The following is a 27628-nucleotide window of genomic DNA, read 5'->3' on the forward strand; positions in this document are numbered from 1 at the left end:
AAAGGGCCACATCCTCATCTTTTCTGTGCTTTCGACTTTAAAGCTAGCTCCAGCTGTTAAGACTGACTTTTGATGTTCAACACAAGAGAAAAAAAAAAAGGAAAAATTTCATTTTAATTCATTCTCATCCCAACACGTGTGTTCTACACAGATCTCATTTTTTAAAACAGAGTTTATTGTATTTAATACATTATAAAATCTGAAAAAATTGTAGGAAAGCAGCAGACCGAAACTGGGGATCTCTAGCAAGTAATAACTCTGGCCCCTCTGCCAAACGATCAGCTTAAAACAAAGGAAATGTCGCGGCTGTGCGGTGGACAGAGTGTCAGTCCTGTGCGGACTGCAGTCCAGAGGTCCTGTCTGCTGTACGTCCGGTGCGGTGTGCTCTTAAGCAGTTCTCTGAATTCCCTCCTGGTCCCTACCTGACCAGACATGAAACCTCCACTTGCAAAGAAACACCAACCAAGGTGTTTTGTTTTGTTTGTTTAAAAAAAAAAGAAAAGGAAGAAAGATAAAGGAAAAAGAAACAATGGATGGCAGTTGGCAATGAAACTGCGAGGAGACTCTGTCCTCCCTGCTCATGGCTTATTTACTGGACAGAGACCCCATAGGCCCAGGACATCCATGGTCATCACAGCACCCACTGCAGCGCCCTTTCTATCTCTCTCTCTCTCTCTCTCTCTCTCTCTCTCTCTCCGCATTTCCTACCTTTTGACATATATATATATTTATATATTTATATATTTTTTTACATCTTGAGGGTATCATGATTCCAATTGTTCTCATATGAATACAGGTTGTGATTTCTAGTGGATATAAACGTCTTTTATTCAATTTTAGGTTCAGAGCTTGGTTTACTGTCCAGCTGCACACAAATGTCCCTTTTCTCATATTGTTATTGGTTGTGTATATTTTCTTTTTGCATAAGAAATATGTCTGTTTAGTCCAGTGGCTCCTGTTTTATCCGGATGACGGAGGGTACTCGGGGTGTCCGTCTCAGTTCCCGTCGGAGGACGTATTCACTGAACTGGGATGAGTCCACGCCTCCTCCACAGGAACCCACAATTTCAAATCCTCTTTGCTGCAACCGCTCGAGGACCTAGAGAAAGACAAAACGGGAGTCTCCTTAGGGGCAAGGCAAGTTCATCGACTTCATAAAGACACCAAAGATGTGTTCCGAAGCTCAATTCATGCACATTCAAGAATGAAGGCAATGGGTTTTCATTGGAAAATCTACCCCAAATTAATCTATTTCTAACAGGGGCTGTCACTGAGTTGTAGAGTGTTTGCCCAGCATGTACAAGATTGTGCTTTGAGCCCCGATGTTGCAAACAAGAAGATGCTGTAAAGGTCTGTTGTAGGCTACATGACCTACTGTTTAACTCCGAAGTCTAATGCTAGCCGGATCATTGCATTTGGCACATGTCTGATACTGGTGCAGGAAGCCATCCCTGTACCTCTGAGATAGGAAAGCACAGGAAGCTGGGTGCATTCTGCTTTTCAGCAATACCACAGATAGTGCATTGGATATAATTAAATTCCACAGAACTAAAGGAAAGGGACACCATAGACCAGAACTTTTTTTTTTCTTCTTTTGGTTCTTTTTTTTTTTTTTTTTTTTCGGAGCTGGGGACCGAACCCAGGGCCTTGCGCTTCCTAGGCAAGCGCTCTACCACTGAGCTAAATCACCAACTCCAGACCAGAACTTTTAAAATAAACTTGCTTTGTTTCTCTTTTGGAGTGGAGTAGGATGTTGTTAAATAACTCTGCAAATGTCAATAATGTGGGAGGCAAAGGAAGGAGGACCAAGAATGAGGAACTAGCCTGGGCTACAGGGTAAGAGCTTGGCTGAAAACAAGCAAGCAAACCCCTCAATATCACTAAAGCAAAGCAATCTTAGTTCTAGTTAATTGTAGCATTGGGGATTGAACCCAGGATCTTGTGTATGCAGGGCAAGCACTCTACCACTGGGCTACATTTCCACTCTTAAATTATTGTTTTTCATCACCAACTTTTATATGCAATACAGAAGTGAAATGCTGTACTCGATGAGATTGGGAAAACAAGACTGTGTACTCTGGAAACTGGAGACTGAGAATGGTGGCAAGCCCTCCCCAGGGTCTGGCTCAGTTTGTGCAGGTGAATTCATTGCACACATATGTCTCATTGGCCTAAGCACAGGATGATGGGGCCATCCTTAAGCTCAAGTTCTGGATGCACTAGTGGCTGGTGAAGACAGCAGTTGAAAACAGCTCCCTGAGCAGAAGATGCTGAGGGCGGAATTGAACCTGTGTGAGAGCTGCCTCCGTGTGCTTTGAAAGGCTCTTCTGCCCCGTTAGGAGAGGACATGTGAGCACAAGGAGCTCAGACAGTAATGCACCTTATTCTGATGCTTACTTCCCCAGGGATCTATGGACACCAAGCAGTCTTCATCCCCAGAGTTACCATGCACAGAATGTGACGAATTCTGGAATGATCTAGTGCTGGCTTCCATGTGGTCCAGTGCTTATTTCAATGCCATGCACACAGCTTAGGAAGTCACTGCTTTTTCTTTCTATTTTTTCCATCTATTTATTTACTAATGTATTCATTGTGCATGTGTGTGTGTGTGTGTGTATGTGTGTGTGTGTGTGTGTGTGTGTGTGCGTGCGCGTGCAATCATGCATGGAGGTCAGATGACAATTTGTGGGAGTCACCTCTCTCCTTCTATTCTGTGGGTCCCAGGAATTAAACTCAAGGTAACAGGCTTGGAGGCGAGCCTCTCTTCCTGCTGAACTAACTCACAGGCAGACATTGTTAGGTTTACTAACCTGTTAGGAATGTTTACATGACTGAGTGCATCAAGTATCTGAGGCCCTGTTCCTAAGTCTTTGCATACTGACAGAGGTGTCTATCTCTTGGTGGTGGGTGGAGTTAGAAGCAAGAATGGGTTGAGTGAATGGGTTGGGGTCTCACTGAATGAGGAAAGTGATTCGGGTGATTTGCATAGCTGCTTTGGCCAGTATATCAGGCATATAAAGGAGGAAAGGTGTTCCCTGGCCAAGGCTGGGGCTGAGAACAGTTTAAAAAGTCTTAACAGTGTGTAACAATCCCTCCGAGGCAGTGTGATCCATGAGTGTTTCTAGCCTTTAAACTCTTGAAAAGCTCTTAGTGGTGTTGTGGCTGGAGCACAGATAGGTGCTATGTGGGCTGGATGAGTAATTTGTTGACTAAACAATGAACAAAGCCATGAGCCACTTCCAGGTACAGAGAGGTGGGGGACGTTTGGCCTGCTGCCTCTTAACAGAGCTCAGTGTCCCAGAGCTCCGCTGGGAAGACTGAGGTGAGGCACCCTAGCAAAGCTTACCTGCTAGAGTTGTTGTCAGAGGGCAGTGGCCCACCGGCCTCAGCCTGTGGGAAGCCGACTGATGGTCAGCACATTGAGACAAGATGGAAACAGCATCCATCAGTGTCACAGGCATAGAGCATGCCACATGGTCTAAACCAAAATCCGGAGTCCCAGCTTCATGTTTCCTTCTCCCCAAGATGTTTCCACCTCAGAACAATGACAATTCTTCTCCAGTTCTGTTAAAACCTCGTAGGGCTTCTTACAAACCCTAGCCATAGTCAGAAACACTGAGCCAGCGCTTAGAGACTTTCAGCTGCTTTCGCCCTCACTCTGTAACCTGCCTCCTTGTTTCTCCATGTGTCTGCGGCTAGAGGTTTTGTCAGTTTGTCTTTTTTTTTTTTTTTTTTTGAGACAGGGTCTCATGTAGACAGATGTAGACAGAGTTGGCCTTGGACTTGCTAATTAGCTGAAGATGAAGGATTCCTTTTAAATTTTATTTAATTTTATTTCTATTCACATGCACGTTTGCTTGTCAGTATGTGCCTCACTCACTAACAAAGATTGCCCACGGAAGCCAGGAGAGAAGATCCCCAGAGCTTGAATTGCAGGCAGTTGTGATTTCTGATTCTCCTGCCTCAAACTCCAAGTACTAGAATTATAGATAGGTATGCACCACAGCTTATGTGGGGCTAAGAATCAAACTCAGTGCCAAATGCATGCTGGGTAAGCACTCTGCCGACTGATCTGTGTCCTTGGGCCCTGGAGTATTTATTTTGAAACATAAGTTATGGCTGCTCAGTCTTCTACTCAAAATCCTCCATTGGCTTTCCACTTGTCTCACATCATCAAATGAACCCAACACCAAACAATACCCCACAGAAGACCCGGAGTGCTGGCAGCACTCTCTGAGGCTCCCTAGGACTGTCCCCTATTGTGCTAGCCCATGCTCACTCTCTGACTCCCTTTCTATAGCACTCAAATGTGCCAAGGGCACCCCACTGTGGGCTCTTTATGATGTCATCATCCTGGCTGGGAGACCACTAGGGGCTGCGTCTGAAGTGCAGCCTCACAAGGTTTGGACATTGGAAGCCTGGTCCCCAGCTGCTGGGCAGAGAAGCCGACCTCGTCGATTCCTTGATTCACTGATGAGTTCACACCAAATGGGCTGTTGGGAGCTAAGTCTGGTGGGAGAAGGAGGTAGCTCACGTGAGTGTGTAGCCTCAGGGTACTTAGGCCTACTTCCTGTCCTGTTTCTTGCCACTGTGAGATGAGCAACTTTTCTCTACCACACTCGTCAGCCATGATGCTCTACTCACTAGAGCTCAAGAAACAATGGAACCAGGTAACCACCTCTGGGACCATGAGCCAAAATATTTCAAGTTGTTTCTCGCTGATCCTTGTTTCAGTGACAAACACTAACACGAACACTGTGCCTAGATGTCCTCTTACTACTCTTTGGTCAGCATTTATGTTGGTTAATGTCTACCCCAACATTACTTTTGTCCACAAACACTGGGCTGTCGTCTATCTGGTTGTCTTCTGTATCACCTGTGCTCACAGTAGGTACAGACGCTCACAGTAGGTACACACATAGTAGGTGCTCAGTAAAGATTTGTGGATCTATGGGATGGATGTGGTGGAGGCTGAAAAACCTCCTACCCAGCACAAGCACTGCACATCGTAGTTCCTCAGTTCCCCGGAGGAAGGGCGGCCTTACCTGAACTGAGTTGAGGTGGCAGTAGCCGTTTAGTGGAAACCTGATGACATGCGTCGAGTCGTGATTCCAACCTGCATTGACGGAGTTGCACATCACGTCGCCGATCTCGGGAAACACTTCTTCTATCAAGGACTTGTCCCCACTGAGCGTGATCCTTTCTCCAAGGTCCGGGGCCACACGCACCACGAGGCACTCGCAGGGCCGTGAAAAGCGGCTCGTTTCTCTGTCCTGTTTCCATCGCTCCATCTCCAACAACATGGGCTGGAGTTGGAAATATTTTGCCTCTTCATACAACAAAGTGTAGTCCTGGGGGAGAGAAAGACATCGAGGTGGAAAACGCACATACGAGGTACCGTAGGTAGCCCAGGTTGGCCTTGAACTCACGATCCTCCACCTCACTCCTGTCTCTACAGGTGTAACATATACATATTAGAAATGCATGTGTAGTATATTCCAGACATGACAGTAGTACTGTAGTCATGAACTCAGAGCAGCGGTGGCTGAATGTACATTCTAGCAAGGAGGGAGAAGGGCTCCCGCGCTCCCATGCCAGCTGGAGAGCTGTTGGCAACCGATGGCTGCAAGGAGAGGGAGAGTCTAGTTTCTTTAAGGCCCTGCTAGGTTGACATGCTGTGGTGGACGATTCCACATTCATGTCTTTGTGGCAGTCCAGATTGGACCCAGAGGGTTACCAAAAAAAAAAAAAAAAAAAAAAAAAACACCAAAACAACAGCAAAACACCATGAGATTGGGGTAGGGGTGAATTTATGCAGTCAGAGGAAGGAGTTGTAGAGGGTGGACAATGAGGAGTCACGCCACTCAAGGAGGGGAAGGAACAAGATCAAAATGCACTTCTGCATGCAGGAATAAAAATTTCCAAATAACTGATCTTGAGTGTTATATTTAAAAAGAAATTGATATTTGTTCACTTCTGTTGGATTTCAATAATCAAATCTAAATGAAAATTTACAACACATCTGTAAACACTCAATTTGCACTCATTCATTCATTCATTCATTCATTCATTCATTCATTCATTCATTGTGCTGGCTAGATTTCTGTCAACTTATCACAAACCGTAGTCATCCGAGGAGGGAGCCTCGGTTGAGGAAAATGAATGCCCCCATAGGTCAGGCTGTAGGCAAGTGTATAGGGCATTCTCTTAACTAGTGATTGATGGGAAAGGGCCCAGCCCACCGTGGGCGGTGCTGTCTCAGGCCTGGTAGTTATGGGTCCTTTAAGAAGGCAGGATGAGTAAGCCATAAGGAGCAAGCCAGTAAGCAGCATCCACGGTAGCCTCTGCATCAGCTCCTGCCTCCAGGTTCCTGCCTGCTTGAGTCCTGTCCTGGTAAATTTGGTGTGGAAGGTGAAACTAAGTAACCCTTTGTTCTTCCCAAAGCTGCTTTGGTCATGGTGTTTCACTACAGCAACAGAAACCCTAACCATGGCTTTCATTCATTTTGTTGATACAGGGGATTATGGGCTAGCATGCAGGCTTGGCACTGTGCTTTCCAGGAGTCAAGGCCTCAGATGATCTATGAGACCAGGCACTAGTACTACTCTCACTCCATAGAGGAAAAACCGAGACACGGAGGGATCCACTTTCTTCTTTCTGTTCAGAAATGCCTGCATTTCAAGCTGGATGGTGTTGGGAATACAGACCCACTCCTCTCTGATGGAGGACACACAGTGGGGTAGGCTCAGCAGCAGATACACTCCTGGGGGCCTTCGGTCCTTGTCACCTTCAGAAATCATGGGGAAAGGTGGACACAGCAACATAGTTCGGCTTGAGTGGGTGTCTGGAGGGTGTGCATACAGCTTTGGCTTAACTTGGGTGTCGGTATGTGATGGTTTAGCCGAGGCTGACAGATTTGGAAGGTTCCCACCCTGCCCCTGGCCCCTGTCAGTGGTGTCTCAGAGATGTAAACACCATGCAACTCTGACTACTCCCAGGAACTGGGTGAGGAAAGGGGGACTCGTCCATTTCTGAAAGACTGAGGCCCGTGCTCTTCACCTCAAGCTGTATGCAGATAGCCTGAATCAGAGTCCCAAACCTACAGAACAGGTTCTCACGTACACGGGAGCTACCGAAAGAGAAGGCAGGAAGAGAACGGGGTCAAGGATGGTATGGAGAGGCAGCACGAGAAGCGATGTTGATGAGCAGGTCAAACATTATGTCTCAATGTAGCTATGGTCACAATCATCTCTGGGTGAGAGATAAGTGGGGACTTGTTCAGACACGTTGCCTGAGAATGCGTCAGTCAACTGACAAAGTCATTGCTGCCTTTCTTCCATGGGCCCAGGCTGACAGCGGGTGCTTGCTATTCACATCAAAGTCAGCCCGTAAATGTGTGGCCTCATGCCTCTGAAATCGAGGGACAGCTCAGGAGCAGAAGATGGCCCATAACACACACACACACACACACACACACACACACACACACACACACTCATTCTCTCTCTCTCTCCTCTCTCTCTCTCTCTCTCTCCTCTCTCTCTCTCTCTCTCTCTCTCTCTCTCTCTCTCTCTCTCTCTCTCTCTCTCAGTAGTAACCACACTAGCAGCTTCACTCATGTCTTCCTGAGAGACCAGGGAATGGTGCAGTAGTTGGTACCATGGGCCTCTCATTGGACAGTCCAGTCTCCACGTGGGGAAAGGGGCTAAGTGTGAGATGAGTCAGGCTGTGCATCTCAGCGGAATCTGAGGCTTCTTGAGCACTTTCTCCAGCAGTCAGTGGAGTTCCTCCTCACCAGCAAAGGACCCCAAGGCTCTGAAGAGCCCCCCTGCACATGGCTCTGTTTGTAGGACCTCCTGACTCTGGGGGACAGGGCTTGGCTTTAGGAAACCAATGATTAGCTGAGGTGTGTCCACTTTCAAGGTGGGGCAAAAACCAAGCTGCATACTTTTATATACCTATAATCACAGAATTTTTGAGGTGTTGGCAGGAGGATCAGGAGTTCAAAGCCAGCCTAGGCTACATGAAATAGTTTCAGGACATAAGAAAAAAAGAATAATAACAAAACTTAGGGACCCCATGCTCAGCCTTAAGGGTAGGAGACAGTAGACCTGGTTTCTAGCAGCTAACGAGGGTCTGCACTCTGGATCTTTGTCAGTTTTAAACTATGATTGTAAGGTACTGACATAAAAATACTTATTAAGGTGAGAGTTCTCAAAGAGACTTAAAAACAGAGTGGAGAGCTTGGGGGATGCAGGAAAGCCCTGGTTGTGTAGTGTGAGAACCTTAGTTCATCCCAGCTCCATGGATGGACACACGTGGATCCCTGTGGCTCAACGGCTAACAAGGCTAACGTTAATAAGTTCTAGGCCAGTCAGATCCCTGTCTCAATGCCAGACAAATAAATGTGGACAGAGTTGTAAGGACTGACCTCTGCCTCCAAGTGAGTACACATGTGTTCTTGTGCATGCACACACATGAAACCACAATGATGGTAGCCCTTCGAGAGGTTGAGACAGGAGAGTAGACAGTTCAAGGCCAGCATGAGCAAGTGAGTTAGATCCTGCCTCTTATAAAAGGAAACGTTAAATAAGGACTGGAGATGTAAAGAGTGGTGCAGCACTTGTCTAACATGTGTGAGGCCTTGGTTCAAGCCCTAGCATTCATACACACACACACACACACACACACACACACACACACACACACACACACACACACCCCACCACCACCACCACCACCACCACAACAACAACAACAACACCAACAATGCCAGAAACACCATAGCTGAGAGTTGTACTAGCCCAGGGCGAGCTGCCCCACTGCTTGCTTGCCCACATGGTGCATTACTAACTTCTGTACGAGGAAGGATCTATTAATGATGCCATGGACTTCCTAGAGCCACCAGGCCTTCCACCCAAGTAAAGATGCTGGAAACAGCCTGCTTGCCCAGCCTTGACCCCAGGGAGAAGTCTGTCCCACACCAGTGAACAGCGAGCGGTCACTGGGCCTCTGGCTGAACGCTTCCATTGGTTGGAGGTTGACTCTGTAATAAGGCACAGCCCTTACAGGTTTGACAGATTTGGTTACAAATGGCGACGTTAGAAAGACCTGAATTTTCCTATGCTACCGACTTGTTTATTCTAATTCTCTCTGGAGTTATGGTGAGTTTAAAGTGTTTTTGTTTAAAAAGGAAAGGGGTTCACTGTGACATTTCCACCCGGATATTTCACTAGGCTCGGATTCTCCTTGACCCCTGCACTACTCTCTCCATACCTCCTGCCCTGTCTGACTGTCCCTCATCCATGGTGCGCCCTCTGCTCCATTTCTCTCACATTCCCTCCGATCTATTCAGACCTCCCTCCTCTCCCAACGTCCCTCTGATATTTGTCTCCCTCTCTCTCTCTCACACACACACCCTGCTCGATCCTGCATCTGAAACAAGATGTCATGTTTGTGCTTAACTTTGCTTAGCATGATGGCTTCTAGTTTCATCCGTTTTCCTGCAACTCGCATGATTATGTATCTCTTTACATTTCTTTTTAAAATTTTTATTTATTATTATTACTATTGTGTTTGTGTACTGTATATGGGCCAGTGTGGGACACAATATGTGTGTGTGCACACAGCGTGTGTGGATCAGAGGACAATTTTGTGGCGTCAGTGGTTTGTGGCTGGAACTTCATGAGTTCTGTGATGGGCACTGTGTCAGGCTGTGCGTCTTGGCTACCGTGAAGCATCAACCATGGAGGAGCAAGTACCTTGCAGCTACCATGGATCATTGAGCTGCTTTCCCAGGTCAGGTACAGCCACTTCATATGGTACTTGGTTTCTGTTTGTGTTTTTCCTCCTTAGGCACCTGCATAGTGATTTCCGTAATGTGACATTTCCATACTGATCTCCACCAGTGTGAGTTTGTACCAGTGGTTCACACCGGTTCCTCGCCCCCCACATCCTCACCATAGGCATTCAGACAGGGCTGAGATGACACTGTATGCAAACTTTAACTACGTTCCCCTGACAGCTCAGGATGTTGAACAGGGCTCCAAAAGAGTATCTTTTATCTTGTAAAAATCCACTAAAGTGCATAAAAACCTGACTGTGAGACCTGGAACTCTAAAACTGCTAGAGGAAAACATGGGCAAAACACTGCAAGGCGTGCGTGGGAAGGACCTTCCAAAAAGGATTCCATCACACAGATTCAACCAAGAACTGACCAGCAGCATTGCATGCAGTCAAAAACGCTCACAGCCCAGAAGACAGCAGGGGCAGCCATGAATTGGGAGGAAGTCTTTGCCAACTATACATGTGACAGGATTGATAAAGAATTACAAAAATTACCCAAACCCCATCACTGAGTGCACTGATGGACTGGGTACATAATTCTCAAGGCAGAGAAACAAATGTTCAGAATGGCGTTAAAAATGTTCCACATCCCTAGGCCTCAGAGCTATCTTACCTCTTTCTGGCCCGCCCTTCAAACACTGCATCATCCAGGCTCAAACTAATCTTTTAACTCTAGTGGTTGTTGTGGCTCTGAGGCGCTGCACTGGCCACTCAAACTTGGCATTGTTGATACGTGCATACAGCACTGAAGGTGTCATCTAAGAACGTACAGGGCAGCTTCTGCTCAGTGGCCAACAGCAGCACCACCTTTGTCTCTGCTTCCAGCCTGCACGACGGGAACTGGACTGCGTTCTCCAACACTGTGGATGTAGCCTTCCGAAACCGTGAGCTAAAATAAATCTTTCCTTAACAAAAGTAGCAAATAAATATTGTAATGAAGGTAGTTCATGTAGTCCTGGTCAAAGGCTGACTCAGTCTACCAGGACTTATTAAGAATTGATCTTCCCACTGGCTCTAGCAGAAACCTCCTCTTCCGGCTTTTCAGCTTCCAGAAGCTGCCCACAGTCAGTAGCCGGGAGCCTCCCACCCCTCCTCTGCCTTCATTTCCTCCCATCCTCCTCTGACTCTGACCTTCTTGCCTCCTCTTGTGCTTTTAAGAATCCCACATAATACAGGACTCCTGGGTAATATGGGATCGTCTCCCCAGCCAAAGTGCCTACCTTAACCACATTGGAAAACCCCTTTGCTTGCCATGTAAAGGAGTAAGGGTTTGGCTACCAGTGCTCCTGCCTCTCCCACCACCCCAGTGCAAAGCACATCCTTTCTTGGAACCTGGTCTGTTTTCCCTTTGCTTATAGGGGAATTTCTGACGCCGTTTCACCAAGGCTGCTGTGGTTTAGGTCCTCACTTGGTGTCTGGGAGTGTTCTGAGATTCTGTGTAATGTACCCCTTTCTAACTTCCAAGCTGTAGGCTTTGCATTTGTTCGGAGAACCTTGATTCCCCCATCCAACGCCCCGAGTCTTTCCTATTGCTGTGTCACTCTCAACTGGGCAGTTTGTTCCTTTGAGAATTGTTGTGCAAAGTAACAAGACAACTGGGCTAAACCTAGCCCTTTGTGGGACTCAGGCCGTAAGTCAAGACTGTGTACTGGTGCTTACAGGACTTAGGAAGCCATCGTTCTTTAAGCTCACAGCTATTGCATTTGGTAGGGGGCTTGTTGGAACGCTAGAGTTTAAAGTGGGATTTAACAGGGGCAGACGGCTTTCTGGAATGGAATCACATCTCTACATTGTCCTTGCTTCTCTTTCACTGCTTAGACCTTAGCTTCTGTCTGAAAACTGAGGGGAACACATTTCACTAAAGCCCTTTCCCACACTAAAATGGCGCATCTACAGCGAAGCATGATATATTTCTCTATCATGTCGCAATGATGATAGAGAAGATGCTGTGGTGAGATGTGGCAAGACTCGAGGCCTCACACTGTAGATAATAAATAGATGAATACATAAATAAAATCAAAGGTAATGAGGCTACAAGGGCTTGGGGGTCCCTCTTTGCTGACTGAATCCTAACTATTCTTTTCCTCTAAATATTTTAGAAGTCATTCTGAAGCCTAATCATGGATAGACAGCACATCTCTTGGCTCTGAACCCTAGAATGTCACGCTGTGGGCCTAGCATTGAGCTGTGTCAAACCACTGGGCATTCTTTCCTCTCTCTTCAGTATCCTGGCTAACTGTGCTTTCCTTAATCCCATGGCTCTGCCTGGTTCCCAGGGAAGAGGCATTCTCTGTGCTCCATGGAGATGCAGGGTCACTGGAGAGGAGTTGAGCCACGTTGACGACACACCGTGCCAGCACGCCCCTAACCATTGGCCAGCCCGATCCTGACAGGCCCCTCTAACTATGCCACCTTTTCCTGTGAGGATGGGTTTACTTTGGCCATTCATTTTCTTGCCAATCCCCTTTTTTGTTTGTCTTTCTCCACTTCATTGCACACATTTTTAGGTTTGACTCACCCAAGAACTTCCTATAAAGTGGAGTCAGTCCTGTAGGCTGCTTTCTTTTAGAAACCTTGGCCCCACTCTTCAGCGGGCCTGACCCTCTGATTCCATGATTTCCACTTCTGCTTTGAGAGTTTTGCATGGTTCCTTAGGACTCTCTGGTCCTGGGCTTGACCCCCACTGGCCTCTAAATCATTTGAAAAGTTCCATGCTCCCTTTCTGATCTGACAATGTCCTTTCTTCGGCTTACACAGACTGAACAACTTCAGTCTCGTCGTGCAAGGCAGCAGATGGACATAGATGGGAGATGTGAGAGCAGCGGGTTGGGCCTAGAGGGAGAGGAGCCGCAGCCTTTGCTTTCTTTCACCTGCGAGCAAGGTGGTTTCAGTGTAGCCGCTGGAGAATGGTAAAGGCTGACACAGGAGGGAGACCTCGATGGGTGTCCAGTGCCCCCTTCCTCTGACAGCTCTGCCCCTACTCCATTAAAGGGAAGTGGTCTTTCATAGACTTTATCGTGTCTCAGTGATTTTTAACTTCTGAGGATATGCATTTAATTTTTTGAAATTTATAATAACGTTTTGAGATAGGAAAATGGAGACCCCATTTTATAAGGGAGCTTCCCTTAGACCTGTAGACAAGCACATGAAAAAACAAGTAAACATGGATGGACTCCAAAAGGCAGATAAACCAGGATCTCAAAGTGTATTTTGTGGACTGGAGAGATGGCTCAGTGGTTAAGAGCACTGACTGCTCTTCAAGGAAACTCATCAGTTCCTGGCACCCACGTGGGTGGTTCACAATGCCTGAAACTCCAGGATGGACATGCACCTTGTCACCTCCATGGATCACACACACACACACACACACACACACACACACACACACACACACACACACACACACACACGGGGTGGGGGGGGGCTACAGGAGATGACTACAAATCTGGTGGCTTAAATCAACACAGGCTCATTCTGTTACTGTTTGGGAGGTCAGAAGTCAGAAATGGATGTCCCTGTGCTGAAACTAAGGAGTCATCAGGACCCCTCTCCTGCAGATGCTAGGGGACGGCTCTCTCCTGGCCGCCAGCTGCCACTGTACTTTGTTCACTCACACTCTACCTTTGAGCTCCTTGCCACTCTTATAAGGGCCCTTGTGATAGCCTAGTGCCCACCTGGGTTTTCATCTAAAACTTGTAACCTCTGCCAAGTCCTGCCTGCCACACGTGGTCCCTGGGCACTGGCACTCGGCTTTCTACACAATTTCTGTCTCATAGAAGCCTTCAAAGGTTTATTTGCCTCCTCACGCACTTGCACTTGATGTTTTACACCATAGTTGACGCATCTGACTGCTTGCAGGGTAACTGGACCACTCGCTCACCCACCCAACTGCCCACCCACTCATCCACCCACTCACTCACCCACCTGCCCACCCACTCACCCACACACCCCCTCCCTCCCTCCCTCCCTCCCTCCCTCCCTCCCTCCCTCCCTCCCTCTCTCCCTCATTCACTTTAAAACCCATGTCTGTGTCAGACACCACACAGCACCCAGCAGCACAGATGTCCTATGAGAATGCAGTCAGTGGCCAGGGCAGTTGGGCGGTGTTCTTGGGACCCTGGGTTTCCAACTGTAGGACATCACCAGGATGTCATAGAGGGCACCATCCTTTGCTTTGCATCAGGCCTTTCCTTCCTATAGTTTTGGAATAGCCTCCCCACCAGGGATGCGGTGCCCACCACAATTTTGCCAGTGTTTGGACCCCTACTTTAGTTAATCATTAATCCTCAACCACGATGCTATTTCTCAGTTGCTCTATGCCTGTTTTTGAAGACAGGATCTCTCATTAGCTTCGAATTTGCCTTTGATGGTTCTTAAGGGAAATGGATACAGCAACGCGCCCCTCCCCCGTGCTTCGTTGCTGTTCCCCCGCACTGCGCATGCTGCAGAGAGAGACTAGACCAAGCACAGCTAAACGTGACCTGATGCTTGACGACAGCCCTGAAAGCAGAGACACGGGAACAACACTCCGACCTGAAAGTCTCATGAACTCTGAATTGTAGGAGTCAGGCTTGATTCCGGATCAGTATGGGGAGGGGTTCCAGGCACGCTCGGGAAAAAGGCTAAGGCTGGGACTCACTGCTCTGCCCTCCTCATCCCCCTTCTAGGTTGCTGCTCCTAGTTCCTTGCCTCTGAAGGAGTATCCTTGTTTGAAGTGGGCATGGGCAAGAGTAACATCATCTCTGGAACAGGAAGCAAAAGGCAAGGTGAGTGGACTGGTGCATGAATGGTAATGAGGTCCCTCAGCTCACCATGCTGGCTTCTCTGAAAAAGTTCTATGGGGTGACTAGAAGCTGTTTGTGTCGCCACAGTTGACTAACTCGAGTCTCTCAATGGAACCCGTGATAGAGGAGAGACTATGGTCATTGCTGGGGTGGGGCAGTGTAACCACTGTGATTTAGAAGCAAGAAGTCTTCAATATCCCACGAGATAAACTAAGAGAGGCACTACCTTACCCTTTTCTGTAAGCTACACTACTGGCTCTCTGCTGGGGCGATTCTGATAACCAGATGGCCTTAGGCTAGGAGACATTATTTGTTGCTATGGCGGGGGTGGGTGCGGGTAAAGGATGGGGGAGGTAAGTGGGGGGGGTGGGGGAGGAGAACCACTAGCCCTTGGTGGGGAGAGGCCAGGAAGCTGATTAAAGTCCTTCATTGTACAGGTCAGCCCAACACCAGAGAATCACTTGGCCCCAGATGTTAGCAGTGCAGAGAGGGAAGACGAGGGCTTGCAGAACTCATTCATTCATTCAGTAACCTAAGAGCATGCTCCTTAGTACTTTGCAGTGCTCAACCCGAGATCCCGGGCTGGCCCCATGCTTGCTCATGTGCTATATGTAACATGAAGCTCACAGTATCGCAGGGTATGTATGAGATCTTAGTAAGAAGTTTAACCTACTAGGCCTTCGGACGTGACTTGCGGGTCAAATGAAATCATGCAATGACTGAATGAGCTGAACTGTGTGAACGGCAGAGAGGCAAATCCAGATGACAAGTCATTCTGCAGGACTGCTGGCCCAGCCTCACTGCTAAGTGAGCAGGAGCCATAGCAGGCAGTGCAGAGAGCAACGAACTGTAAAATCTCACTAACATGTGGTGAGGTAGTGTCTCAGGAAAATGGCTTGTACAAGGCATTTCTGGAATCGACCAAGTAAGCTTCTATGTGGTTATGTGTTTACACAAAATAAAATTATTAAAAAAGGAAGGTAGACATTTTAAAAAGAAGTTCAGAAACAGGTGCAGAGGGCCATGCTAAGTTCTACCATAGTTCCCTTCGGTTGTCCACTTGACATATCTGGAAAGAGGCATCTTCAATGAGGAGGGATTGCCATTATCATACAGGCCTTTGGGCAAGAGGGTCCACCCTACTATGGGCAGTGCCATCCCGGGATGAGTGGTCCTGGGGGGGCTGAGGAAGAAAGCCCGTAAGCAGCCCTGCCCTGCCATCTCGGCCCTGTTTCCTGTATCCAGGTTCCTGTCCTGGCTTCCCTTCATGATGACCTGTAAGCCAAGCAATGTCCCTTACCCCTGCCCTGTCACTGCTGGTCATGGTGCTTATAACAGCAAGCTGGGACAGGTTTTAACATCAGTAATCTGAGCAGTGGGAATATAGAACATAAGTGGTTTTTGCTTCTTTAAACTTTTAATTTTTTAGCAGTATATCTATAGGATTAAAAGGCATTAGAATCTTGAATACAATGTAAGTTAGGCCTGCCGCACAGTGGATTTGTCTAAATCTAGGAAGGCTGGCTATTCATAGAGAGCAATCTCAGCCTCAGCTGTTGCCAACGATGTTTAAAATAACGAGTTTGGGGGAAAGAGGAGCTTATGAATCCTTACCCGGTTCCTGACTTCCGGGGTATTGGGAATTACAGACACACAGTTGTGTTTGCACGCAGGGACTGAAGTGGAAGTAAACAAATCTTTATATTTGAAGATGGAGTTATGAGAGGGAGGGAGGGCAGCCAAATTCACGTAAACTCAGAGAAGTTCTGCTACTCACACACATGGAAAGCTGGCTTTCACTGGAAGCCAGGACTCATGCTTCTGAAATACGAAATTATCAGAACAGCTAAGTGGGTATTTAGCACAGACAGCATATTTATGGAATTGGATTTTAATGGGGGCAGGATCCTAATACCGTAAGATTTCACAGCCTTATTTGCTCAGCATTGAATGGCTGGAGTCAGAAGGAAGTGGTCAGCAGTCATTCTCCCTAGCAAACCCGTAGAAGCAATTCTTTCCATGTGAACATGGTCGGAAGGGAAAATCTGGCATACTGACTGATCACATGGGCATCTGCCTTTATGGTTCCCATGAATTGCATTGATTTTTGATGATTGCATTTTCCTAAGTTCTGGAACACTCCTTGACGCCCATCACCCAGCTTCCAAAGGAAGCGAGTCAAGGCCCTTTTGACAGGGTTTTGGACCTCCCCTCACCCCCAAGTTTGGGCAGTGACCAACTAAAGGACGTGTTCTGTACTTGATTAGCAGGTGATAAGCAGCAGATGTTGAGGGTTCAGGAATCCTCAGGAAACAAAAGCTCAAAGGCGAGATAAAGCAGCTGGCCCAGACCTAGGTGACAGTCCCCAGGGCATGGCCTCTGGAGCTGGCCATATCAACATCTAATCTGACTATTCTTAGAGGCAGACCATGGAGGTCTGTGGTGGAGGGTAAGCCGAAGTGTGTGTTTAAATACTGAGTTCCTTTCTAGAATATGGAGCCATTCAAAACAAAGGCTCTATTTATTTTATAACAGTTTTCCCAATTTGCTACTCTATGGCTACTCTGTTAGAAATGGGAGTTATAAGTGATGACATTGTATAGATGTAAGCTTTCAGTTTTCAGTTTAGTCCTATATGATTTTAAGAGAAGTGGGCTGCGGACTGATACTCAGTGTCTGGCCTCCTGGGACTCCTGTAGCTAAGTAAGCAATTAGCTTGAGCTCAGTGTAAAATAGAAAAGCATGTCTCTGTCTGTAAGGATATCACCATGTAGCAAGCTAGCCAAGCCAGTACAGCATACTTAGGATCAGAGTCAAGACAGGATATGGCTGCAATTTACATCTTTGTTTCCTTTACGTACTGCTTGTGGAGGAGTGTACATGCATGCATGTGTGGGTGTATATGTGGAAGTCAGAGGGCAGCGTCTTCTATCAGTCTCTTCATTGTTATTGTTATTGTTAGTTTTTGAGACAAGGTCTTTCACTTAACCTGGAGCTCACCATTTTAACTAGAGTAGCTGACCGCTGAGCACCCAGAAATTCACCCCTTTCTGTGCCTGGTAAACTGAGGATCTGAACCTAGGTCCCCAGGCTTTCACAGCCATTACTTTACCCACTGATCTGCCTCCCCAACTGACGTGGCCAAGTTTTAGGTGAATTGTTATAAACCAGCAGACCCCATATTAATAAGGGGCTCAGGGGTTTTGCCTTCATCCTCTCCTCTGAATTGGAAGCAGTGCGCATGTGCCAAGGATCGTTAATCAAATGGAAAAACAATACTCAGGTCTTACTTAGAGCAGGTTTGTTTTATATGAAAAACTGTGCCTTTAATAGGAAAATGAAGAGAGTAACAGCTGCTGTTAGGGTGTGTGGGTCCCCACACTTCTGCAAGGGACCTGAGGAAGACTCAGAGTCCGCTGCTCATGGGCCAGCACTAAGCTCTGAAGGGCTCTGAAGGGCTCCCACAGCAATTTAGATCCCAGGCTCTAAGACTTGGCTAACACATCATGTCTCTGAAGTGTTAACAACTCCTGTGTGTTAAGAGCAGGCTATTTCAAATACTCACAACACACATGATATTTTACTTAATTAGAAACACATTCCATATCATCTTATAACTTGACACTGTCACTGGAAAACAAAGCTTCAGTTTTTACTCTATGTATCAACAGATATAGATGAACCACGCTCTTTAAAATTATTCTACAATGTGGATATTCTATATTATTTCCAACCACCTCTTAGGTGTGCTAAGTTTTCCTGTTCTACACATGACCAGTAGACACCCTATGTACACACACATGTACATGCTTATGTGAATATTTATAGAAGATAAATTCATAAACATAAAATTTCTAGGCAGCATGCATGATAGAAATTTTAATAGCTATGGCCGAATTATTCTCCAAAATGGTTTACTCATTTTTCCTCCCAACTACACTATATTTTCCCCACAGTGTCTATTAATCTTTAAAATCCTAGTCAAACTAATGTATAAAAAAAGTATATCATTTTATTTTTGTTCCTTTGATATAGAGGAAGATGGAATATCATTTTAAATATTTACTGACAAAATCTTTTCTCCCTTTGGGAAAATCTTGTTTATAGATAAAAATTTCCCCTAGAATGTTTATATATTTTTATAGATTTGGAGGAACTTTTTTATGATAATATTAATCTTTTGTTGCAAATATTTCTTCTAGTAAGACATCTTTTATGTGAATATGATATCTGCTCCATAAGGATGTTTTAAAAAAATCCTTTGTGTATAAAAAGTCTTAAATATACCCTTTCTCTCTCAAAATAGAATTCCTTTTAAAAAAACACACCCTGCACACTTGGTTTATTGTTTCCTGGACATTACAATTTCTGTTTTGTGTTTTGGTGTTGTTGTTGTTGTTAAATGCTATGACTGATTCTTGCTATTCCATAGGCCGCACAGTGACCGTAGCACATTGATTCTGAATTTGGATGTTTTAATTAGTTCTCTATTAGCTCTAATAGTATTCAGAATTAGTAGTTTTAAAATCTCCTCTTTAGAGAAACATTACCAATCATAAAAATTCCATTTTCATGTATTTCCTTTTAATACTTCCTAGATGGCCCCTGTTCAGATTCCACTGCCTTCAGGAAGTCTCTCACTGTGCTTGATGCCAGCACTTGCTACTCAGTTTTAAGGGAACAATTCTAAACCTGCCTTACTGATATTAACCTTAGATTTCCAGGAGACAAGTTTTCACTGAGTTAAGACGTTCCTTTTACACTCTAGCTTGCTAAGACATAGCCAAAATTAAATTTGAATCTAAACAGCTTTTAAGTTCACTGAAAGAAAATATAATTCAATTATTTAAATAGAAGCAAATGCTCCCTTGTCCTGTAACATCTAAACGCCATATGCTCACTTCATGAAGACAGGCCAAGGGGCTGACGAGGACACTGGAGTCAGTGTACGTGGTGAGGATTAGAATTAGAAACAGGTTTTGGAGCATATAAAAACAATGACATATTTATGGTTAACACAGATTCCCTCACCTTGAAATCATCGGGAATGAGGAGTTTTGATGTTCGTAGAAAATTCAAGATATATCTGAACATCTGCCCGTCTCTGTCAATGAAATAGTGCTGTTTGAGACTGTCCAGGACAATGGGCTCTGTGCCATCGAAGAGTCTTCCGATTCTGCGACGAGAGAGAGAGAGAGAGAGAGAGAGAGAGAGAGAGAGAGAAGAGCAGAGAGAGACAGTCAGATCAGCCGGCCACTTCTGCCTGCAGTCACCATCAGCACTTCTGCGGGGGACGTCAGCAGCGACAGCGGCCTCTGAGAAGTGCTGGTCTCTGTGTGATAAATATTCTTAGGGTGAGAAAGTCAGACTACTCTCAGGATTGTTCGGACATGCGCCTGCCTTTCTTCTCTGCCTCTCACCTGCCTCTCCCCTGCAAAGGGAACGTCCCGACACCGTGATCCCATCCTCATGACAAGAGGCTGTCACCGTGACTGAAGAACTCGCCTTTCTCCAGTGGTACTCACTTCTGCTGCCTGCAAAATGTTACTTCTCCTGCATGTCTTTTTTTTTTTTTTTTTTTTTTTTTGGTTCTTTTTTTCGGAGCTGGGGACCGAACCCAGGGCCTTGCGCTTCCTAGGTAAGCGCTCTACCACTGAGCTAAATCCCCAGCCCCTCCTGCATGTCTTTTAAACCCACTCTACTTTAAAAGGTGTTCTGTTTTAAAGAACTGTGTTCCAGCATTTTCCCAACTCATAAGTTCCAGGCTTCTAAAAATACAGCAATAGAGTGCCAACAGCTAGCTAGTGACACCGAAAGCACACCAGAAAACAGAATTATGTGTTCTTTACCACAGTTCATTTCACTTCTCACTAAGAGTATGGCTATCCTACTAGTATTTCTTAAATACCCCCCCCCCCCGATCTTATAACATGCCTGTCTCAGTTTAGGAATATTATTTATTGCTATAAAGATTATTTTGAAATCATACATTATCTAATCGTATGTCGAAATGTGACAAAGGTCACAAAAAAAAAATCAAGTATTTACCCCTTAAACATGACAAATCATATTTCCCTCTCCTCTGATATCAGTCATGTGAATTTTTGTTTCACTAAAAATATTTTAAAGATAATTCTAAAACTCACACCCTATCCAAAGGTGGCTCAAAAAAAAACCAGAGGAGGGCTGCATTTCCCGACCATGGTTAAGATTTTTTTCCTGAGCTTCCATGGGCTGCACTGATTCCATGGGGTGCAGATTACAACCACCCTGGGACTCTCTGGCTGTCTGTTATTCCTCATTGACACGTCAATCAAACAGACAAACCCACTGAGTCACGTCCGTGCAGGCTTTTCAGGACAGCCTGCTGCAGGATGGGATAGAAGGAGGCTTGCTTGCCTCTTATTGAAACGTTTAACTCTTCCCTTAATAAGATGACAAACACATGCTTGACAGGGAAAGAAGGGAGGCTGCATTAACCAAGTTCCTTCCTGGAAGTCTTTCACTGTCCTCAGCACCTTGTACGTGTAACAAATACACTGTCCTCTTCTTAACGATGAAGAAATCCATTTGAAAGCTTGAGAAACTGGCCTGACTAGTTAGAGATGTGGAGGAGGGGTCGGCTGCTTCTAAGAAGGGGGCCTCCTCACACCCATGAGACTCAAAGCACTGTCACTGAGCAGTGAACACTTTGGGCTTAGAGTTGTTTCTGTCTATATTTGTTAAATAAGAGCTTTATAGTAATGAAGTCCAAGCCGCTACACTGATTAATTTAGGGGCCTGAAATAAATCAGTATCAATGGTTTCATCACTTTATTAAACAGAGACGAAAAGTATCTTGTCTTAGTTTAGCTGTGGTGGTCTTGCATACGAACTCCCAAGCCTACACCGGAAGTGCACAAGCACAGGATGGGTCACTAGTACGTAGGCACCGAATAGGTGCAGACAAGAGCTGCTCGCTCCTGAATGAGGAGAGTGGAACAGGAATGTGGCTTGGCCAGTCACTAGCTATAACGTGGACGCATGGCCTTCCTGGTATCTCTATTTCTTTTTTACAAAATTATCTCATTTTTAAAAATGAGCTTTTATTTCCTCCTGGTTGATGAGAAAACCCCAGTAAGTCATGGTGAGCTCAGAAAGTGCACAGTTGTAGAGATATTCCAAGAGCGTCAACATCTCTATATTTATTAACTTATTAAAACATGTTAATAAATTAACTTAATAATATAGAAATACAGGTGTAATTATCTACCTACTAATTTTCTAGGCTCTACCTAAGAAAGAAAATGCATCATTAGCTTTTGACCTCTGCAAATTAGGAAAAAGTGTCCCTGAAATAGCTCTTAGGGTGTAAAAACAGGAAACGTGGCACGGGTACAACAGAAGTATTGTGGGAAGATGAGAAATTAAAAAAAGAGAGAGCGGGAAGAAAAGCTGAGCAGCCCAGCCCAGCCAAGGCAGAATCTAAATGCTTAGGCAAGGCCGTGGGCAGTGAGAATAAGTCTCCAGGGAGAAACAGGTGGAACTGACCACTAGGACAGCAGAGGTGGAAAGCCAGTCAGGGCTGCAAGGGGCAAGAAGACCCAAGTCCTGCACCGAAGCTCTCATCCTTAGAGATATTCCCCCCTCCTCGATCCCTGCAACGGCCAAGTCACTTGCTGCTGGCCTTGGAACCTTTATCCTGACCTAAGATCGGGAAGGTGGAGGAGCACTGGGCAACCGGAAGCGGAAGGGAATAGGACAGCTACTGGGACGGACCAAGTAGGGAAGGACTGGCTCCAAGTTATGGGAACTAGCAAAGGCTGGGTAGGCGGTGGATATGCTCCCAGGAGTCCAGGGGCAAAGAGTCCAAAGGCAAAGAAGGGCACGAACCCTTGGGTGGAGGAAAGCTATGGGAAGCCATGGGCTGTTTAGGGCAGAAAGGGCTGCAAGAGAGGGGATAGAGACTGGAAAGAATTTGAGAGGACTATAAAGCGGCTGGGGCCTTGGATACATATTCCCCAGCAAGGCAAAAGCCCTCCCAAGAGGAAGTTCGCGCCCTCTCTCAGCCACAGATGTTACAAGTAAAATGAGTGCAGTGTGTCACTTTCTGCAGACCTTAAAGGAGGAACTGTGTAAAAACAGCAGAAGGGGAGGGAAGGAGGTGCCAGCAACCAAAGATGTTGTCTCCCGGTGGGTTTTGAGATTGAGAAGATTGTGCTGTGGAAAGTATTGTTTGGCTAAGTAAATAAAGGGGGGCACTGACAGGGCGGTATTTCTCACAGACATATGAATGGAGTTACAAATCACCCTGCAGTGCTGGGTAAACGCTGCTGCCTGGAAACTGTGTGGGACTGATTACAGTGTACAGCCCTTGGAAAACATTCCTGGTTTCCAACTGACCAAGACCATGCTGCCTCCACATGATATATGGCTGGGGGTTTCTTTCTCTCTCCCTTTAAAATATAAACTCAGCGGACCAAACGGTGATGCTGAGACAGACTTCCATGGTGTTTTAAGGGCTAATCACCATTTTAACTAGTATTTTATGTGTTTCTTTAAAAAGAATTATTTTGGATAATGTCAATGTCACACCAAAGCAGACAGAATAATAGAATGAATCCCCTAAGTGAAGACACCCGCACCCCAGTTTCAAAGCCTGTCAGTTCTTAATTAATCTTCCATGTGTACCTTCATGCCTCACTGGGCCTTCCTGGGAGTTTCGAAGTAAATTCCAAACATCATATCATTTTATCTGAATGTTTCATTAATTGCTAACGTTATAAAGGTCTGTTAAAATAGGAAGTAAATAATGTTGAATATTATTTTTCTTCGGAACTTTTGCATATGAGCACTGTGGATTCCTTTTGCTTACTACTCTGGGCAGAGCCTACTGTGGAAGCCAGACTCCTTTGGGTGAAAAGTCGGTATGGTTTCCTGCTATGATGGGTTCCTCGGGAGAGCTGTGTTACAGCTAAAGTAAAATCTGATTTACCTAGGTCCGTATGGATCAGTCATTAAGACCGTCTTCTGCCTTCATTCATACGTAGGCCCTGGTTTCTGTAATGTACTGACTCAGTTTCTTAAGAGTTTTCCTTTGTTTTTGTGTCATTGTTTAGTTATTCATTCAGAATCCACTGAACTTGACTACCAGTAACAGGTCTGGGGGTGTGGGAGGGTGTGGGTAAGACACAGTCCTTGCTTTTGTGGAATTTAATAGTCTGTGTGTCTGGAAGCATGGTCAAGTGTAGCATGACCGAGTAAATCACTCACTGTGTGGAGTCGACATAAGGACAGAAAGGAGACGTACCTACCCCATTAAACTCAACTGTGGGTTAGCAGGGAAGAAAGCCGAGGTCTCTGGAGTCTTGACGTTAGTCAAGGACAGGACCAGGAGGGAAGGGTAGGAGAGGGCACAGGAGATAGAAATAGAAAAGCTTGAAGCCAGAAAAAGTTTCCCGTGTGACTTCTATGCTGAATCAGGCTGACTGAAAAATGAGGCCTAAGCGACAGAAGCTATACAGTGAAGGGCCGGTCGGTGCGTCCATGATGGGATATAGAGCTGCTTTGCGGGGGTTGGAACTGGTGGCAGGTGGTTCTCCAGGAAATCTCAAGTGCAAGAACAAACTTAGAAAGGAGACAGAAGTGAGACACCATACTCCTCATGGCCAGAGCTCATCCAAACCCTGCGTCTGTGCCTGCTTTTGACAGTGTCATGTGGATGGTGATGTGGTTCTCAGTCCTGGCTGACATTGAAAATCCCTGGTAACTTTTGAAAAATACTGATCTCAGGGCCCCCCAAGTCATTATGGTGTGATTCAGAATAAAGACTAAATGGCTGGGGTTTTTGAAAGCTTTCCAAGTTTGTGTGTTCATTTGTTTGTGAGACAGGACCTCACCATGTAGTCCAGGCTGGCCTTGAACTCACAGAGATCTTCCTGTCTCTGCCTCCTCTCCTAAGTGCTGGGCTTAAAGGTGTGTGCCATCACAAGCACAGTGGGCAACCCTGAACTTTTCCTGATCCTCTTTCCCTTCTTTCTTCTATCCCTGGAATGCTAGGATAGGGTGCACACACCACAGTAGTTCTCACTAAGCTGAAACTTAGTGTCAAAGAGGAGGTTACAGAACTTGCTCAAGTCCCATGCTCCTGGAATGCTTTCAGTTAGTCATTTTGTTATCTTAAACTGTCAGAACCCTCCCTCCAATAGCCGTCCACACTTTCAGAAATGAAAGACTTGACCCAGTTCAACCTCTTGTTTTATAAATATAGCAACAATCATAAATCTATCATACAAGTTGGCTAGGCACAGAGTTTCTCTAAATCTCATCTGCTGCCCCATGGTGGCCAGCAGAGACAGGCACATTCATGCCCCTGGAGGGCTACTATTCTAAGGCTAGTTACGAGGAGTTTCCACCACTCAATGACCTAGACATCTTACAGGCCTTATCTTGCTTAGCCCATCCTACAGTGATCCCCACAGGTAGCCTTAGCTTCTCATCTCATGGGAAGGAGAGAGCCCAGATGGGGCTTGAGTGACAACCTTGGTCTGACTTAAAAGCTTTCCTTGATCACTATGTACACTGCCTCTTCATGGATGCTTTAAAAAAAATCAAAGAGCTTCTTTTAGGACATGCACAATTGTTATAGTTTGATATGCTGATAGCCCAAGATGTTATCTTGTAATTATCTATTATGTAGGGAAAATGGTTTACTTAATATCTGGGGTATAAAAAGCTGAGATCTGGGGCTTCTAGTCAAGACCAGTGAAGGAAGTGGTGTGTAATGAGGTTACCACATTCCAAGTCAAACTAAAAAGACACCCCAAGACTTCTGCGGTTACTGCCAATAGTAAAACTGAGGAGGGTCACAGGTAGGGACGGGAGCTGAGCCTTGGCAGAGTGGTGAAAAGTGCCCGTGGGACAGGGACAGAACTGATTCTGCTTACTTTGTCACTACTGTCCTGGACACATTGTGTCCTTCACTGAATCTGGAACATTCCCATGGGGTTTATGGCTTTACAGCTGTGGAAACTCATGCCGGGAGGTTCCCATCCTTACTGAGGCCACCTTCAGTCCCCAGTTCTCTATACCCTGTCCTTTCCACCCAGTAGACACCTAGTCATATGCTGTTTCACACGTGGGACAGGATGCCACACTCTGTTTACCTAGGGACACATGGGACAACCCTTCCAGGTCACTTAACCCGGACTGCCACTGTAGCTCTATGTACAGTTTCTGTAGGACGGATTGAACAGAGAGGGTGAGAAAGACCCTTGGGGAATGAAATGCTAAGACTGACCAGGGGGCAGTGGGGAGGAAAGGCAGAGAAGTACACTAGGTGGGCATTTATACCCACGCAGGAGGAAAACATGGTTTGGACTTGGAGAAAGATTCCATCTAGTTTCTGGTCCAGATTTATTTTGCTGGCTACCAGATTCAGAGGCAACTCCCAAATGATCTCTTTAGCATTTAGGGATATTTTAAAGTTATAAATGGTATCTATTCATTGAGAGTTGGGAAAGTATGGAGGGTGGAAATGTTAGCTGAACATAAAATCTATTGAAAGACCCCAGCTTAGCAGCAGTAACGCCATTTTGCAAGGCTGTACTTAAGATGACTGGTTCAGGGAAAGGTTAGAACACTGCGTACACAGCGGCTGCCAAGCAGGATGTGTATGGTTGAAGGCCTGGCAACAGGACCACTGCGGTTGAGCACCTGACAATGAGAAAAGCCCCGGGAGAGGTCCCACACCCTGGTGGGGGGCCGAGTCAGTCGTTATGTTCCAGGAAGGTAGCTAGGAAACTTGCCCCCGGGCTGAACCCTTGCCACATTAGAATCCACCAATTATATCCCTGTAACCATGCATCTGCTTCTGTATGCTTGCTTCTGCTCCCCAGAATCCTATAAAAAGCCCATCCTTGGTTCCGTGGGGCGCGCCAGTCCCCCGAGTGACTGAAGCGCCCACAGGTGCCTGTGTATCCCGACAATAAACCAAATCCTCTTGCTGATTGCATCCTGTGGTCTCGGTCTGGTCATTGAGTTGGAGGGTCTCCATCCCGAGGGAAAGTTCTCCCTGAGAACTTTTCAGAAGGCAAGCAGGGTAGAGGGATGGGGAAGGTGTGCACGCTTGTGTGTCCATGCACAGTTGTGTGTGTTATAAGAATAGGGGAACTGTCATCAAAGTGGTTAGCTAATATCAGGGAGATAAGCCCACATGAGCAGAGGAGACAATATGTCACCAAAGGATTCCTTCCTCTCTTCTCTGCTGAGACTGTAGGGAGAGGGAAGGGTGCAAAGGAAGAGACCTGCTGCATTAGTAGTGGGTATTTAGAAAACATAGTGTTAAATTGACCATGGACTCCATGAGGCTATCTCTACTGTAATGGACTGTATTCTTGAAACTGTGAGCCAATATAAGTCCTTCCTCAAGGAAGGAAGGAAGGAAGGAAAGAAGGAAGGAAAGATAGATGAAGGAAGAAAGGAAGGGAGGAAAGAGGAAGGAAGGAAAAAAGTAAACAACTTGAATTTAATTCATGAACAGTATTTAATTTCAAGCAAATAAAATGATGTCGTTTATGACCATCCAGGGTTCTGGAATAATTCTTTAATGTTTCCAGTCTTGGGAAATTTCATGTTTTATGACTACAGATAAAAATTGATTTAGATCTTGTTATAAAAATGGATAGAAGTAATTTAAGGGAAAAAATAATTTCAGCAAAAACCAAAGCAAATTGTGTCTACATGTGGGACGATGTCCCCTGGGGCAGCACCATTTTCTTACGTGATCTATGGAGACAGTAGGGGAGAAAGAAAGGCACATTTAAACTGCAAACAACAGGGTATGTGTCTGCCAACCCTGGAGCTCAGCACTTTGGAGAATCCACCCTGAAACTCATGGCTCAGGGAGACCAAGGACACAGAGACACTGCCTAATCTACGGGAAGTTTTAAATGCTTTTATTATTGTGTATACACACACACACACACACACACACACACACACACGCCTACATGTCCTCA

At 45.9% G+C, this 27628-nt stretch overlaps 1 protein-coding gene and 1 long non-coding RNA gene across 6 annotated transcripts in view; one reads left to right on the forward strand and one right to left on the reverse strand.

The window, feature by feature from the left end:
• Positions 1–95: 95 nt before the first annotated feature.
• Positions 96–27628, reverse strand: part of Kctd1 (potassium channel tetramerization domain containing 1) — a 194080-nt gene continuing 166547 nt past the window's right edge. For 3 of the 5 annotated variants that reach the window (XM_039096741.2, XM_039096743.2, XM_039096742.2), the window contains exons 3-5: positions 19662–19806; positions 5046–5351; positions 155–1099 (exon numbers count right to left, since the gene is read on the reverse strand). In XM_039096741.2, coding sequence (XP_038952669.1) covers positions 941–1099; positions 5046–5351; positions 19662–19806 — 610 coding nt within the window. In that variant the 3' untranslated portion in view covers positions 155–940. Of the gene's footprint in view, positions 1100–5045; positions 5352–19661; positions 19807–27628 lie in introns of those variants that run through there. The other 2 variants (NM_001100516.1, XM_063277266.1) reach the window with 2 other exon arrangements.
• LOC134482908 (uncharacterized) lies at positions 1095–26622 on the forward strand. The gene is made up of 2 exons (XR_010059623.1): positions 1095–4670; positions 14514–26622. It is a non-coding gene; the product is annotated as an uncharacterized LOC134482908 (long non-coding RNA).

The sequence above is a fragment of the Rattus norvegicus genome, chromosome 18 (genome assembly GCF_036323735.1).
Source record: "Rattus norvegicus strain BN/NHsdMcwi chromosome 18, GRCr8, whole genome shotgun sequence".
NCBI lineage: Eukaryota > Metazoa > Chordata > Mammalia > Rodentia > Muridae > Rattus > Rattus norvegicus.